This window comes from Myotis davidii, unplaced genomic scaffold (genome assembly GCF_000327345.1).
Source record: "Myotis davidii unplaced genomic scaffold, ASM32734v1 scaffold514, whole genome shotgun sequence".
Taxonomy (NCBI): Eukaryota; Metazoa; Chordata; class Mammalia; order Chiroptera; family Vespertilionidae; genus Myotis; species Myotis davidii.
The window spans coordinates 1591791-1607962 of record NW_006286236.1 but is presented as its reverse complement, the minus strand read 5'-3'; the positions used below and the strand labels follow the sequence as shown (position 1 = coordinate 1607962).

The 16172-nt window shown below is 56.1% G+C and overlaps 1 protein-coding gene and 1 long non-coding RNA gene across 2 annotated transcripts in view; one reads left to right on the top strand and one right to left on the bottom strand.

The window, feature by feature from the left end:
* Positions 1–7168, top strand: part of LOC107182085 — a 7501-nt gene extending 333 nt beyond the window's left edge. Inside the window, exons 2-4 of the long non-coding RNA XR_001512806.1 lie at positions 5011–5155; positions 5729–5870; positions 7090–7168. This is a non-coding gene — a long non-coding RNA (uncharacterized LOC107182085). The remainder of the gene's footprint in view (positions 1–5010; positions 5156–5728; positions 5871–7089) is intronic.
* On the bottom strand, positions 280–16166 carry FOXRED2 (FAD dependent oxidoreductase domain containing 2). The gene is made up of 8 exons (XM_006757434.2): positions 15140–16166; positions 13030–13281; positions 12620–12883; positions 10249–10415; positions 7079–7244; positions 5651–5892; positions 4249–4419; positions 280–2057 (listed from the first exon to the last, which is right to left on the bottom strand). The coding sequence occupies exons 1-8, from the start codon at positions 15835–15837 to the stop codon at positions 1798–1800; spliced, it is 2220 nt and encodes a 739-aa protein (XP_006757497.1). The 5' UTR covers positions 15838–16166; the 3' UTR covers positions 280–1797.
* Between the last annotated feature and the right edge of the window lie 6 nt (positions 16167–16172).

Genomic DNA, 16172 nt, shown 5'->3' with positions numbered 1-16172 from the left:
TGCCAGGTGGGGCTTCGAGGCTGGGGATGTGAGCTGGGGCCCCGATCTCCGCAGGCCACACCGAGGACCCCACCCATGCACGAATTTGTACACCGGGCCTCTAGTTAATTTATAAGAATACCAGGGACATTGCTCGGACATCTCTAATCAGCTGAGCAAGAATGGAACCATGTCTTACTGAACACAATTAAGGCTGGCGGGTATTTTGATGGAATTAACAAGTTGGCAGACGATGGGAAAAGCAGCAGATGTCACATATTCAGGCATCAGTAAGCCATGTTACAGCACCTCGAATTTTTATTGGAAAAGGGGCTCAGCCAGTCTTCAGTAATCAGGTAGGCAAGATGTGTATGAAGTTATGGGTACAGTCCTAATTAAAAGATTTATTTGAAAAGGTTTTGGAAAGGAAGGGTAATCTGTAGGAGACACAGTGAACCTTACACCCTGGGAATGGGGAGAGACCCTGAATGTAGAAGGTTTAGCTGTGTGCAAACTATGCCAAGTATTGTCATTGGGTAAATGCCTCCTGCCTTAGCTGGAGTCCCATTGTTCTAACTCTGCAAATACTGGAGGGAGAGGCATCTGCAGATAAGGGGTGGGGCAGGTAGGGAAGGAATGTGAGCCTAAGCCAAGAGAATGGTCCCAGAAATAGGCTGCGGGCCGGAAAGCCCAGGCCCCTCACATTCCGAGTGGCTGCGTGAAGGGCTATAAGAACCAGTGAGAAAGCATCACTTACAATCCCGACCTTGAGAAACCACGATTGCTTTATGTACAATGCTTTCCCATGGCTTACTCAGAACAGGACTGCAATGCCTGATGGGAGAGTGAAGAAGGGAACAGGTCCCTGGTGAGGAAGAACAAGGAAGAGCCAGAATAGCTAAGGGAGCTGGCACGAAAGTCATCATTGTTATCATGCAAACGCGTTTATAAATATCTCCGCACAAGCTGAGCGGGCTCTGTTCAAACGGCAGGCAAACCACCTCCAAAAGCAACCCACGGCAAGGCATAAGGCAAGGCAGGAAGGTGCCAAAACTTGATCTGCCTCGCCAGGTGAGGCACCGTTCAGGAAGCCAGAGGGCAGGGTGGAAGAACACAGAGACTAAAGATGAACCCGGGAGCAGGCCCGGAGAGAAAGAGCAGGACTTCTGGCAGGGAGCGCCTGCTTAGCTAAGATGCTATCTCTGCCTGATGACAGCCTGCTGGGCCCTGGCCCCCTTTCTGAAAACAGAGATGGGGGCAGGGAGAGGCAGTGTTGTGAGGTGGGACAGGCTGCAGCAGACAGGACTCCTGGCTGGGGCCCTGGGAGTCACCCAACCTCTCTGAGCTGCTGTCTTCATCAGGAGTAATAGTCCTACCTGCCCTAGGTAATTGGGATTATTAGAGCTTTTATTGTAAAGAGCTGCCACTAACCCTTATGCAGATGAGGCTGGGTTTCATCTGAGACCTCCACCGACAGGCCCGTCTGAAGAGTAGACCAGAAGGAAAAGGAACCACTGGGCACTTGGTGGGGACAGACTGAGGCCAGCCTGTGCTCGGCGGTCATTCACTTGCAGACAAGCCTGGCCGTGGGAGGCGACTCCTCCTGGCAGAGGATGTCCTTCTCTGGACCCCACCTCCTGGGCACTATGGACGCCAACAGGAGGGGAGGAGGCCGCCGCATGGCCACTGTGGCCCTTACGCGCGCTCTGTGTGGTTTTGGTGGGGCCACTGCAATGATCCCAGTGGCCTCTGGCAATCACACATCGGTGGGAGCACGGTGCTATGGGAAGGAAGGCCTGGGTGGGAGAGACCTGCACATCAAAGCTCCTCCTTGTTGCTGTTGAGGGGCTGGTCCAGAGGCCCTGGAGCCTGGGGCTGGTCCACTGGCTCATGGAAGCCAGGCCACTGGCCACTGTCCTCCCTGCGCTTGCCCGCAGCGGCATAGTCCTGCAGGAGCCCACTCTCCACTCGGTGCTGCCGGAGGCTTCCGGTTCCCACCAGCCCCTGCATCCTCAGGTATCCCTGCTGGCAAAAGGGCGGCAGCTTCTGGCGCGTCAGAGCGAACAGGAAGCAGGACTCTAGAGAAAAGCAAAAGGAGATGAAAGAGTCCGGCTGAGAGGTGGGGGGCGAGGTGCAGGAGGAGCTGCCGGGGCCTCCCCCAGGACCCTCCATCCCTGAGCCTGGGAGCTGACTTTTCTGGGTGTCTCATTTCTGACCGAGTGGCCATGGAACTCAGCCCCTTCAGTCGTTCCAGGAATCGGCTACCCCAGCATTTGGGAAGAATGAGGCTCCAAAATGAAAGCAAACCACAGAGATGACTCAGCTTCCGGAGACGGGGCCAGCAGGATGCTCTGCCCGGGTCAGCCTGGCGTGGGACTCCGTCCCCTTTTGAGCTCAGAGTTGCCTGCAAAGATTTCTTCCCTCGACCATATCTGAGTGGCAAGTGCCAGGTGCGAGCCCTGCTCTCAGCGCTGCGGGGTCACGGAGACAAAACGGGTCAACGGCGCTGTGACTGACCCTCCTCTGTGCCACAGCAGTTGGTGGGCCAACTCGGCCGGTGAGGCAATCATGCGGGTACTAATTATTTAGAAATAGGAAGAAACACCAGAAAAGCTAGAAGCACTTCCTTCTGGAGAAGGAGAATGGAGGTGGGAAAAGGCCTTGTAGCCAGGTATTACGTAACTTTGATTTAAAAAGACAGAAAGGATGAAACATATGGGCTCAGTGCTCTGAGGGACTGAGACGGGATGGGAAAGTGGCATGAGTGTCAGAAAACCAGCCTGAGTCTTTTATTTCACAAAATGGGCAAACGGGTGGGCAAAAGTAGGTTTACAGTTGTTCGAATGTCAGACAAGCAGGTTATAATTCTTACAACAGCTTTATCAACTCCAAAGAATGTCACAGTGCGGCTGCACTAGTAAACCTACTTTGGTCCACCCTGGTATTGCAAAGAATGTTGGGAGGCCTACATGGGAGAGCAGGCTGCTACACAAATATTATTTCCCACTTCAGTTCTGACTTACAGCATAGAGGGTCCCTGACGACCCTCTCCGGGCAGGGAAGAAGCAGGTGTGAGGGGAGGATGGCGGAGGGGCAGCAAGGTGGCCTTTTGGCAAGCACCCGCTTCTGATGACGCGCATCACCCCTTCTGCAGGGGCGAGGGTCAGAGACCCAGCATATCATCTAAGGGGGCGGGGAGATGGCCCGCCCTCTGCCAGGTAAGATTCTTCCGAGTTCAAGGCACTGACATAGTGGCCTGTACTAGTGTCTAGGGAGCGGGAGCCAGGAGGCTAAAGGGCCAGTGATGATCCAGTCGTAGGAGCCAAGACTCAGGGTGGGAGTTCCCTAATGGGCCCAGCATCCTGTGTACTCCCGAAACCTCGAGACAGGCAGGGGCTTTGTAGCTGAGGTTAGTCCTGTTCCATGTACTTCACGTGTAAGCCGACAGTTTGCAGAATGCTTGTATTCTGCTCTATGACTCTCCTCTGTTGGAGCATTTATATGTATGTGGACAATGAATTTAAACTATTGTTTTAAGCCATCTCTCTTTTTCAGGCAGATGCTCTCTCCACTGAGCCAAACCGGTTTCGGCTAAGCCATCTCTCTTAATGTACACATTCACATTTTATTTCAAAGTGGACCAAGGATGTCACCTGGGATGAAACAAGGACTGACCACCTCTCACCTGATTTGGTACGAGTAGTACCTTATATACTGCGGATGCTTAACAGGTGTTTGCTGTACCACAGCGATAGTGCGCAGTTTGGCCCCAAACTCACAAGTGAGGCCTAGTGGTTGGAAGTCATCAGGGGCAATCCCCCCCGCCCTCCCCTCCCGATGGGTCTCTACCATCTCCGTCTTGGGGGTTCTTTGCCTCCTAGTTTACCCACTGAGACCCAAGCTTATTTGAAGGTCTCTAAACAGACACGCCCCCTGCTCTAGCCTCATCTTCCTACCCCCCTAGGCTGCTCACTTTCCCAGGCCCGGCCTGCTGACGGCCAGCAGATGGCCACGTCCAGCTTGGGTTTATGCCTTTCTTAGTGTCTGGCTCTGGGAAGTTTCCTAATTTTCCTGCCAGTGCTTTATTCGGCGTTTTCAGGCGTACTGTCTGGGAGGGGTTTCTGTGAACACCTCGTCCACCACGTTGTGGGAAACGGAGCCCTGGGTTTGGGTTTCTAGCTGTGCCTCCTGAAACCGCTCGGGGCACGATCTCTCTGGCCTCTTCCCGCCCTCTAGCTCAGTCCCTGTCGTTCGGGGCACGTAAGTTACCTGCGTAGAAGCTTCGCAAATCGGTGCCCAGACAGTTCTCCAGGAAGCGCCTCAGAGGCAAGATGTGGCTCACGGGGGCGGTCCAGTCCGTCAGGAAGTCCTCCAGGATGTGGTGGATGGCCGCGGGCCGCGGCAGGGGCCAGTCTGCAGGGCGGAACCTCACCTCCTGCTCTGTGGGGGAGAGGCAGGGCCGCGTCAGAGCCCAGCAGCTGGCTTCCCACCCCGGGGTCAGTGGCAGCGGCGTGGTTCCCGCACCTTCCCAGTGCCTACCCCGCTCACGCATGCCCATGAGCTCGGCTCTCCTGGGACAGCTCTGTGCTGGTTGCGGTCTGTTCCACAGCCATCCCCGAATGCTTGGAAGGTTAGCATGAGGAAGCAGGACAAAACTAGACTTGTCCCTTATGCTATCAGAGGGCAGAACTCAGACCAACCACTTGAACTTGGTGTTTCTCTAAGGCTCACGTAGACTGAGGTCTATTATGGCTGCTTCAAAACTGGTCTTTCTGTGAGGAGGCTCGGGTCCAGCATCGGAAGGGGTCTTAGAGCTCACCTAGACCGTCTCCCACCTGTTGTGGGTCCCCTCTGTGGTGTCCCGTCAGATGGCTCAGGCCATGACCCAGCCACCTCTGTACTGGGAAATTTGGCTCTAGGAGGCCGCCCATTCCACTGTGGGACAGCGCCGATATTACTTGCTCCTTCCATTGGATATACACCTGCGGTCCTGCCACTTGGACCTGTTGATACTACCTCTGCCCTTTTCAGATCATCCTCTTCCAACTGCCAGCCCTTCAAGTTCTGAAGCAGGAGTTGGGTTCCCTGGGTGGTTCACCTCTTGGTAGCTACTCTGCCAGGCACCGTGCTGGCATTCTGTATCTAACATCTCATTCATCCTCACACAGGAAGGAAGGTACTGTTTTTATCCCCATTTGACAGAGGAGGAAGCTGAGGCTCAGAGAGGTTAATAAACGGTCCAAGGTTGCACAGCAGGCAAAGGACAGACCTGGGAACATCTCCCAGCTCTTCTGCCCTGCACCGCTCCACTCCTGCATTAACCGCTTCCAGTTCCTCTCCCTGTTCCGTCGAATCGTCTCCAAGTCCGCCCTCCCCACTCCACGATCAGCCTCCTCTGGAGACACACAGCAAGACCGCATCCCTCTACTGTATGGTGCCTGGAGATCATGCTACCCCGTGTGTGCCCTGCCCAGGTCATGGTGCAGGCCAGAATCTGGGACCGGCACTTATCATTCTTGGACCTCCTGCCTTGGGGCCGAGTCCCCAGCAGTCCTCCTCTGTCAGCGGAGTGTTGTGGGAGGGACTCAGGGTGACCCCTCGATACCCAGGGGGGCCCGAGGAGTGCCCACCTCAAGAAAGCCCAGGCGGGAGGGAGCGCAGAGCCACTCACCGGTGGGGAGGTGCCTGTAGTAGTAGATGACAGGGTGCAGGAAGTTAGACTGCCAGGCGTCTTCTGTGTACCCCACAGACCGGTCATAGAAGAAGACGTCCTTGTCGGGCCCAGAGAAGTTTCTGCCGTATTCCATGTTGATGACGAAGAGCCCGTGCCTGGCCTGCCTGCCGGTGACTGCCTCCAGCTGGGCCAGCATCTGCATGGGGAACTCCTCCAGGTACTCGAATGCTGTGCCGTTCCTGGGACCAAGGCAGATGGGAGGCCAGACCCTCAGTGCTGCGGCAGAGGCGAGGCGTGTGCACGTGGGCCTGTGTGTACGTGCCCCTCTCCCTCCAGGAAGTGACAGTCAAACAGCACACGGACTCTGACCCGCCCTGCACAGCTCACGCTGATGTGACAGTGGAGCCCTGGGACGGGGCGCATGCCTTGGTGTGTTAAGGGACAGGAAGAGGCCAGGGTGGCTGGAGTGGAGCTGAGGGGAGGGCCCGGCGAGGTGGGTGGGGAAATGGGTGGGTCAGGTAAGGAAGGCTTGTGTAAGCCACGATGGGAACACCTGGTTCCATCTGGACTGAGGGGGAGCCCCGGGCCCAGTGAGTACTGAACGGAGATGAACTGGTGGGACTCGTGTTTTAAAGGGCCACCCTGGCCATGCGCTGAGAGCAGACCGCTGCTGGGCCAGTGCACGTGAGAGATGCTGTGGTCCGGACAAGGGGCAGGGCAGAGCTGTGCGGGGAGGTCAGTTCTAGATGACCTGAAGGAGAGCCAACGGGACTTACGGGTGGTCTGTGTGGTGAATGGGTGTGAAGGTGAGAGGGTCAAGGCCGACCTGAACTTGGTGTGCTGCCGCACTTCCTGGCTTTGGGCCCGCTGTTTCCTCTGAGAGTTCTTCCTCTGCTTCTCACCTGCCACCTGTCCTTGGGGGGCCTCCCTCCAGCCCCTCTACAGTTTCCTGCTCAGGAAGTGTCCCCTTACACTGGACCGAGAAGGAGCCAGCTTGGCCCCAGCCCCAGGGAACTCACGAATCTCACTGGTGTTGCAGTTTACTGCTCATCTACTTGGTGCCAAATGCTTTCTATGCGTTACCTTTACTCCTTCCTGCAGTTCTGCCAGGTACGCAGAACCCCACTTTCCCCCCATTTTGCAGGTGAGAGAAAGGCTCAGAGAGGCTAACTAACTGGCCCAAAGTCACACAGGTAGAAGGAGGCACAGCCTGGTTCACACTCAGGTCTGACTGTCTGCAGGGCTGGTGGGGTGATTTCACTGGTTTTTCTCCAGAATAAATCCATCTCCCCTACCCTCACCCGTTTCTCCTCAGGCTTCATCTTAGGAGGGAACCGCCGGGCTATTCCACACTTGGGAAAGGCAGGGGTGTGACGAGGGTAAGGCGGGGCGGCGGAGGGGCAGGTGGTGGGGTGGGCGACTCACTCCTTCATCAGGACGACATCGGCGAGCACACTGAACATCTGGTAGAGCCCCGAAGCCTCGTTCACGCGCCGGAGGACGCAGCTGGTCAGCTGTGTGACGGGGTGCTCGGTGGCGGGCCAGGCGACACCGTGGTGGCGATGCTCCAGCAGCCGGTGAACAGCACGCGCTGAAATGGCCAGGGGGGGGAGGGCATGCTGCACTTAAGGATTTATCCTTTTCCTGGCCGATGTGGCTCAGTGATTGAGCGTGGGCCTATCGACCAGGAGGTCACGGTTTGATTCCACTCAGGGCACGTGCCTGGGTTGTGGGCTCCATACCCAGAGGGGGTTGCAGGAGGCAGCCAATCAATGATTCTCTCTCATCACCGATGTTTCTCTTTCTCTCTCTCTCCCTTCCTTGCTGCAATCAATAAAAATACATTAGAAACGAAGAATTTATCTTTTGCCATCAGGAGGGACATAGAGTCCCCATCAACGTCTCTAAACTCCAGGCACTGTACCACGACGCCCAGAGATGCCTTTAGAGCAGGGTCAGCACGGGGTTTCCGTGAAGGGCCAGGTGGAAGCATTTCCGGCTTGGCAGAGGCTGTCACGCTACTCACTTCCGCCTCTGGTGCAAGCAGCCGCAGAGGACAGCTAAGTGAAGGGGCGTGGCCGAATCTGGTCCCCAGGCCCGTGTTTGCCCCCTGCCTTCGCCACCTGCATAGGGAAGCCCCGCAGCTATCACCCCACACGTGGTGCCAAAACTGGACCCACCGCCTTCCTCTGCAACCTCTCCCCTTGCCTAGTCCCTGCTCCTGTGGGAGACATCCCGATGGAGACCCTTTGCTCCCTCTCCTTCACAGCCTGAACCCAGTCTGTCACCGAGTTCTATTTTGAAATGCTTTGTATATGTATGTCAGGCCAGAAAAGTAGCCGCTGTCTAAAACAACAGGAGACGTTTCTGTGTGCCTGGGGCTGTCGGATACAGTTGTGAAACTGGGGCACCGCACACAGATGCCTGCTCTTCCAAAACGAATCAACACAACACCCAGATCCAGGAAAGGCGAGGACACAGCAGTTGAGGTGACAGGGGACTCGCTGGCCCACAGTCAGAGCGAGGCGTGCAGCCTCACCAGACACCTGGCTCTCTGGAGGAAACCGCCGTGAAGCTGAGTTCTGCAAAAGGTCGAGGAATTACACGGCTAGAGAAGTTTGGGAACGGAGCCCTGACAAAAGGAGCACACATGTGAAGAAACAAAATCTTCACACAGCCTGGCACCTCTTGAGAAGCAGGCGAGGGGCCAGGCTGGAAGGGCGAGCCCGTGTTGGCTGCGCAGAGCTCTGAGTGCCGTGCTGGGAGCTGGGACTCCCTGCGGAGACGGGGAACCACTGAAGATGTGCGAATAGAGGAAGGATACAGTTGTTGTTTTTATTTGTTTTTGTTTTAAAAGGAAGGTTGTTCCGGTGGGTACTATGGTAGGGAGGGTACAGAACAGAGACGGGGGATGGGCAAGGCTTCCAGCAAGTCCTACGTTCCAAGCAGTTCCGGCCTGTGCCGCCCGCCCAGCTTTATCTTCTGTGGCTTCACTCTGCCTTACTGTTTGCTACTTGTCTCCCTCGGGGCCTGTTTCTCACATGAATGATGAGCAAGGTCTGGGCAGAATGTACTGTGTAGTCACCCGTCCCTCCCCCAGGAGGGTCCTCAGTGAGTGCTGACCACGGCAGTCTGTGGCTACACACCCACGTCTGTTTCTCATTTGCCTGAAGCTCCGCAGTTAGCTGTGAGCACCACAGTCAGGCAGATATGGGTTCAATTTCCACCTCTGCCATCCACTGGCTGGGTGACTTTGGGCAAATTACTTAATGTCTCTGAGCCCCAGTTTCCTTATCTGCCAAGTGGAGTTGAAATAACAGGATGTGTCTCATGGGGCTGTTGTGAGCTGGAAAAAAGGGGCAGAGGACAGAGGGAGCAAGAGGGAAGGGGCGGTGTGTGCCAGGAGAGCGGGTGCAGGGAGGGTGCCGGGCATGGGAACGGTGATGAGGGTTTCTTACTGGGGAGACTCGGCTGATGAGACACTCTTCTCATTCCGTGTGTGTGCGTGTGCATGTGTGTGCGTGTGCATGTGTGTTCACTGTGCAAATACTCTGCTTTACAGACAGCTAACACCCTCCCCTTGATGTCCTTCTGACAACACGTGTGGGGTGCAAAATGTACTGTCTGGAAATCAACAGTAAAACATAACTACCTTTCTCTGCCAAACTGGAAGGACAGTGATGTGCAAAAGTGAGCATTAAGGCAGTGCGAGGCATCCAATTAAACACAGAAAAGTCAGAATGCAGGTGCAGGGCCTCATGGTGTTCATGACAGAATTAACGGGCTCATGTAACACCTGCCACGCAATAAAGCACCCATCCCACAGCCTCCCCAGAGGGCAGAAAATTTATACCCTCAGTACCTAAAGCTCGAAAAGGAACAAATATAATCCAATTGTAATTCTTTTTAAAAAAAAATTTTTTTTATTGATTTCAGAGAGGAAGGGAGAGGGAGAGAGAGATAGAAACATCAATGATGAGAGAATCATTGATCGGCTGCCTCCTGCACGCCCCCTACTGGGATCAAGCCTGCACCCTGGTCATGCGCCCTTGACCAGAATTGAACGCGGGACCCTTCAGTCCACAGGTCAATGCTCTATCCACTGAGCCAAACCAGCCAGGGCTCCAGCTGCAATTCTTATTCAGATTTGTCGGTGCCCAAAAACTGTGTGTGATACTTCACAGCTGCACGGTCCCAGGTATGGCCTTGTCTAGTCCTTACCACAGTCCCGTGAGGGCAGGGTCCCCCCTCACTCCCTCTGATGTGAGGGTACCCCACAGAGGCTTAGAGAGGTTAGGAAGCCTAACCTCTGAGGCCACCCCACGGGGAGGAACCCAGGTTAACATTCCTCAAGCTCAGTGTTCTCACCAATACATGGCACTTCACCCGACAGGACACAGGCATGTAGCATGCACCCCAGATGCACGTACTTTTATACCTTGTTGGATGCTTTTCTAGACATATCCTCAGACCATGGAACCTCACTGCTGTCTGCCCCAGACTCGGAATTTATGACAGCCGACTACTGATGAGCAATCCGTTGAAGGCTGCTGGAAACCACAGTGTGCTTCCCGAGTCTGGGGAGGTGGGCTCACCTGTGTATCGGAATCCATGGATGAAGCCCCCAGCAGATTTCCGGTAATCCACAGAGTGGCTGGCTGTACCCAGGACAAAGAGACCACGGCTTCCTTTGGACTCATAGCTCGGTCTGACCAGTGGGTACTTCTTGCTGAACTCGCTCCCTGAAGACAGTCTGAGGGACCTGTGAGCAGAAAGTGTTGTTAATAAAAATTGCTGCTGTGTATGAAACATGAATTACAGGCCTGGCTCTGAGCTAAGTGTTTTATATTCCTTACTAGAGGCCCAACGCATGAATTTGTGCACTCGTGGGGTCCAGCCGGCCCGGCCCCCGATCAGGGTGGATCGGGGCTGGGCCTGTTGTGGCCGGCCAGGGGGAAGGAGTTGTGGGGAGGTTGGCCGGCCGGCCCCATCCCCGATCGGGCCGGTTCGCTGGTTGCAGTGGGCAGCATAGCGACCGGTAGTCCAGAGTTCCAGTCACTGGCTTTTTATATATATAGATTGCATTTAAATCATACCATGACCCAGGAGGCAGGTATAATCATCTCCATTTAACAGACAGAGTAACTGCGGCTCGAGTTAAAGATGTGGCGGGTCAGGACCAAGTCAGGATTCAAGTCTTACTGGGCTCTGGGCTAAGACTGGGCCTTGTGTGACCCGATGGGACAGGAGGGGCTGGTTCAGACCCCGAAGTTCTTGTCTGCCTGCGCCCTGACCGGAAGGGAAGTGAGACCCTGAATGGATTCTGTGATACTAAGCCTTACACAGGAACTGGGGCAGCAACGTCTAAAAAAGATGAGGATCTATAAAGCAGTTCTTCAAAATGCAATCTACATATATAAAAATCCAGTGACCCGAACGCTGTAGTGACCGGAACGACCAGTCGCTATGCTGCCCACTGCAGCCAGCGAACCAGCCCAATTGGGGATGTGGCCAGCTGGCCAACCTCCCGCGGCACCTTCCCCTGGCCAGCCCCACTCCCAATCCACCATTCCCACCCAGATCAAGGGCGAGGCAGCCGGCCAACCCCGCTGTGGCCCCTGCCCCTGGCCAGCCCTGCCCCCAATCACCCCTATGCCCCAATAGGGGGCAGGGCCAGGCGGCCAACCTCCTGCAGCCCCTTCCCCCACCTAGCCCCACCTGATTGGTCCCACCCCAGATCGGATTAGGGGTGGGGTTGGCTGGCCAACCACCTGTGGCCCCTCCCCCAGCCAGCCCCGTCCCTGATAGGCCCCCTCACTTGAATCAGGGGCAAGGCTGGCGGCTACTGCCCATAGCCCCTATCCCCAGCTGGCACCACCCCTGATCGCCCCCCACCAATTGGGGGCGGGGCCAGCTGGCCCACCACCCCTCCCCATGGCTGGCCCCACCCTGATTGGGCCCTGATCAGGGCAGGCCAGCTGGTCAACCTCCGGCAGCCTCCTCCTCCCAAAAGGCCTGGCCCCGATACTCCCCAATTGGGGCCAGGCCAGCCCGACCCCCCACCTGTGCACGATTTCGTGCACTGGGCCTCTAGTCATAAATAATTTCGGCTGCCAACATTTTTTTTTAACATATTTTATTGATTTTTTACAGAGAGGAAGGGAGAGAGATAGAGAGTTAGAAACATCGATGAGAGAGAGACATCGATCAGCTGCCTCCTGCACATCTCCTACTGGGGATGTGTCCACAACCCAGGTACATGCCCTTGACCGGAATCGAACCCGGGACCTTTCAGTCCGCAGGCCGACGCTCTATCCACTGAGCCAAACCGGTTTCGGCTCGGCTGCCAACATTTGGTTGAGCATATCGTATATGCCAAGAAGCTTTCTCTCTCTCTCTCTCTTTTAATGCCCTTGACTGGAATCGAACCCAAGACCCTTTGGTCCACAGGTTGATGCTCTATCCACTGAGCCAAACCTGCTAGGGCCCAAGTATTTTCTATATTCATCCTCACAATAGGCCGATGAAAAAAGAAACTATGATCCCCATTTTAGTGATGAGAAACTGGGGCCAACCATGGTAAAGCAACTCTCCCAGAGCTCACAGATTTGGTAAGAAAGAACCTCAGATTGGCCCCAGAGCCTGTGCTCCTGGCCACCATACTGCCTTCCAGCAAATTCACCTCCTGGCCCTTGCGTTCCCATCTCTCAGATGGAAGATCACAACAGACGAAGACTCGCTGCTGCCGCTGCTCTGCGGGGGAGGGCCTCAGGGCCATGTGGGACCCTTCTCAGTGGACAGAGAGCGCACACCCGGGCAGGAAACCAGGCAGCAGCCACATCCAGGCTGAGGACGGAGGCCTGAAAGCCTGGCGCTGGCACTGACGGACGGGGACGCTGTTCCCCCAGGGGGGGCGTCAGAGGAGTTTGTATGAGATCCCATCCCAGGTACCTCACTTGGACTCACTTATTGAAAATGGAGAAGTCGAACTTCCAGCCCAGGCAGCGGATAATGCGGTCGTAGGCCACGCGCATGGCAAAGTTGTCGCTGTCGTCCTGGGGCAGGGGGATGGCCTCGGCACTCTGGTTGCTTTCCTCCAGGTAGAACTTGAGGGTGATGTGGAGCTTGCCCTTGGGGTCCTTCACCACCGCCAGATCCGTCAGGTCGGACTCCAGCAGCCCGTCCAGGGACTTCAGCTGGTAGGTGTCCAGCAAGCCGTTGTTGACGGCCCTGGGCCCACGGAACATGCAGGAGAGAGAAAGGTGTCTGTACGGGTACGAGGGGCTCGGAGGATGAGGCGGTTCCTCCAGCTGGGGTCAGGGACGGCTTTAGAGGGGCTGGAGGACACGGCACACCAGGGCGGCTGCGTGGCATACCTGAGGTCTCCTACGTAATGGGTGGCCCAGGACAGCCGGACTCGGGAGCGGCTCAGCATGTGGACAAAGTTGGTGACACCCAAGATGTTCTCTGCTGTCTCAAAGGCCGCATTCCCTCGGCCCAGGATCAGCACATTCTGACCCACAAAGTCCTCCGGGTCCACGGACACAGACTCGTAACCCTCCACGTACTCGGAGCCGGGGAAGTCCACCAGGTTGGGGGCTGACAAGCCGGTGGCGACAAGAAGGACGCTGCAGGTGGGGAACAAGGGGAAGCTGGCTTAGTCGCTCAGCTACCAGACATTAAGGAAAAGTCACTTTTTGGACCTGCCACCTGGCTTGTCCACCTGACTCAAACTGCTGGCTCCTAAAGGAAAACAAGACTATTCATTCATTCATCTGATTACGGATCCATCCCAGTAGACGTGAGACTTTACCCCTATCCCTCATTGAGCTCACTCCAGCGGACACAGTTTCCTTTACCCCTCACTGGGATTGTACCAAATATGAGAATTTGACTGACAGGAGAAGGTGGCACCATGAGAAGTCAAGTAATTCATCCAATTCCGAACACAGCAGTCAGACCAAGTATCACCCTCAGTGATGAGAAGGGGACCTGATGTTCCTACTTTCCCCTTTCTGACTCGCTTGACAAATGCAGACATCTGTTGAGGCGTAATCTCTACCAGACTCAGTACAACATGTTTTACGTGTCATCTTAGAGCTCCCAGCAACCCTGACTGACGTTAGCTGGCCTGCTTTACAGGTGAGGAGATGCAGGCCCACAGCTGGCGGCCAGAGCTCCAAGTCAGCAGGGCCAGTCTCGACCACAGATCAGCAGGATGCCCAAGTCCTGCTCTTTACATTGGCGGGTTGGCAGCGCTGTCGAGGGCGGCTGGGGAGCTGGATCCTGCCGGCCTGCAGGAGAATGATTTGATCGCAGGGGGGTTTCAAAAATCGAATTGGACAAAAAATCCAATTGGATGGCCCTGTAGAGGGGCATATGCAGCCCCTATCACTGTGTCTGCTGACTCTTGTCCACGCTGCTCAGAGCTGACTCCCCTACACTGTCGCACAGCTGTTTAAATGCCAGGGTCAAAATGGCTCAGCCTCCTTTCCCCGGGCTGTAAGAAGCAAGGAGCGAGGCTGGGCCTCTGCCAAAACATAGGGGAAGATGAGCTCTGATTGAGCACCTGCTGGGAGCCAGGTGCTCAGCTAATGGCCAGGAAGTGAGAGGCAGTCTGGTGCAGCTGGAAGGAACAGGGGCTTCGAGGTCAGGAAGATAGGAGCCCAAACTGCAGCTTAAAGGCTGTGTGGAGCTTTGCGCAGTGGCAGTATCGTAGCCAATGAGGTTTATCCGAGGCACGATTGTTGCTAATGGAACTTTTCCCAATACAAAAAAGAAAAAAAAGAAAAAAGCCGTGCGATGCAGCACCAGCTGCTGGGCTTCTCTCAGACGCAGTTCTTCATCTGAGATGGGAATCGGTGACCCACCTCCCATAGGGCCCCGGTGAGGCTGCAACAGTGCAGTACAGTCTAGTCCAGCCGTGGGCAAACTACGGCCTGTGGGCCGGATCCGGCCCGTTTGAAATGAATAAAACAAAACAAAAAAAAGACCGTACCCTTTTATGTAATGATGTTTACTTTGAATTTATATTAGTTCACACAAACACTCCATCCATGCTTTTGTTCCGGCCCTCCGGTCCAGTTTAAGAACCCATTGTGGCCCTCGAGTCAAAAAGTTTGCCCACCCCTGGTCTAGTTCATGACTCTGAATCTGGGTTGCCTACAGGACATGAAGCTTCCTCGCAAGCTAAAACTGAATGCTGGCAGCACTGCCTGTAGGGCCTTCGCACTCTTGTTCGGTTCTGAAATCCCACTGGGCCCCTCTAACACTTGCTAGATCCAGCATTTCCCAGCCTGTGTTTTGGGGAACACTAGTTCTGGGAGATGTTCTACAAACGGGTTGTGTGGGCACGTAAGCTTAGGTAATGCTAACTACCCAGTGTTGCTTTCTCCCATTCCTCCCCCACCAACCGGCCACACAGAAAGTGTCAGTCCCTCCAGGAAAGGCCCAGCTTCGGGTGAGCGCCGGGACCCCGTTCCTTACCTGCACGTGTATTCCTGGCCCTTCTGGTCGGTCAGAATGAAGTAATGGCCATTCCAGGCCCGCCGATCCTTGTCCAGGGTGACGTGGGCAATGGTTGTGTTGTACCGCACGCGGAGCCCCAGCCTGCCGGCGAAGTCGCCCAGGTAGCGCACCATGTCGCCGGCGTCGGGGAAGTAGGCCTGGGAGTAGCGTCTGAAGAGCAGCCGAGGGTCATGGCTGAGCAGAGAGTTCCAGTCGTGGCGGAGGTTGAACTCGGCGTTGGTCCTGCCCGTGTACCGCTTGTTGATGCTGATGAGCTTGCGGTGCCTGGGGTAGCGCGTGAAGAAGCTGCCCGGTCCCGAGGCGCGCTCGAACACCACGTAGTCCCGCCCGGCCCGCTGCAGGAAGTAGGCCATCTGCAGGCCCGCGGGCCCCGCGCCCAGGACGCAGTAGTCCCGGGGTGCGGGCGCCCGGGCCTCAGCCGGGTGCAGGGTGAGAGCGGGACAGAGAGCCATGGTCAGGAGCAGCCCCGGGGGCCCCCACACCGGGGCCACCGAGAGGCCCATCCTGCGCCGACCAGCGGGGTGAGGCGGACCAAGGTTGGCCCGAGGCCCTGGGGATGAGTGAGGACGGGGCCTGCCAAGAGGCAGAGGCTGGCCTGGGCGCCCGCGGCGTTTGGGGTGGAGCCAGCACCAGATCTCAAGGACTTCTGAGCTCATCTGCTATGGTTTCAAGCTTGGATCTGGAGCTGCCTCCAAAAATCTCCAACCCCTCGGTCTCCTTCAGGGCCCCGGTTCCCGGGGGCGCCAGCCCTCCTCTTCTTGCCATGGTGGTGAGGAGGTGGGTGCTCCCCTATTTTCTCCCTAATTTGAAGGATGTCCAACAGCCCTCGAGCCCTCCCCCGGCTAGAGCCTGGGGGCATGTCTCTTCAGCCACAGCTCTGCTCTGGGGCTGGAGCCCGAGGAAGGCGTGGCCCGCATGGACCCACCCCGGCCAGGTGCCCGAGCCTCCCCGGTCATGCGACAGAGATGCCCAACACACCTGCTGCCACGCC

What these genes read in the sequence shown, in the direction of transcription:
- FOXRED2 (XM_006757434.2), bottom strand. Translation starts at nt 15,837, where the DNA reads ATGAGCTCAGAAGTCCTTGAGATCTGGTGCTGGCTCCACCCCAAACGC. An exon ending in CATTACGTAGGAGACCTCAG is followed by an intron (nt 12,884 to 13,029) that starts GTATGCCACGCA and finishes CCGTGGGCCCAG; the next exon opens with GGCCGTCAACAACGGCTTGC. An exon ending in GACTTCTCCATTTTCAATAA is followed by an intron (nt 10,416 to 12,619) that starts GTGAGTCCAAGT and finishes TTCTGCTCACAG; the next exon opens with GTCCCTCAGACTGTCTTCAG.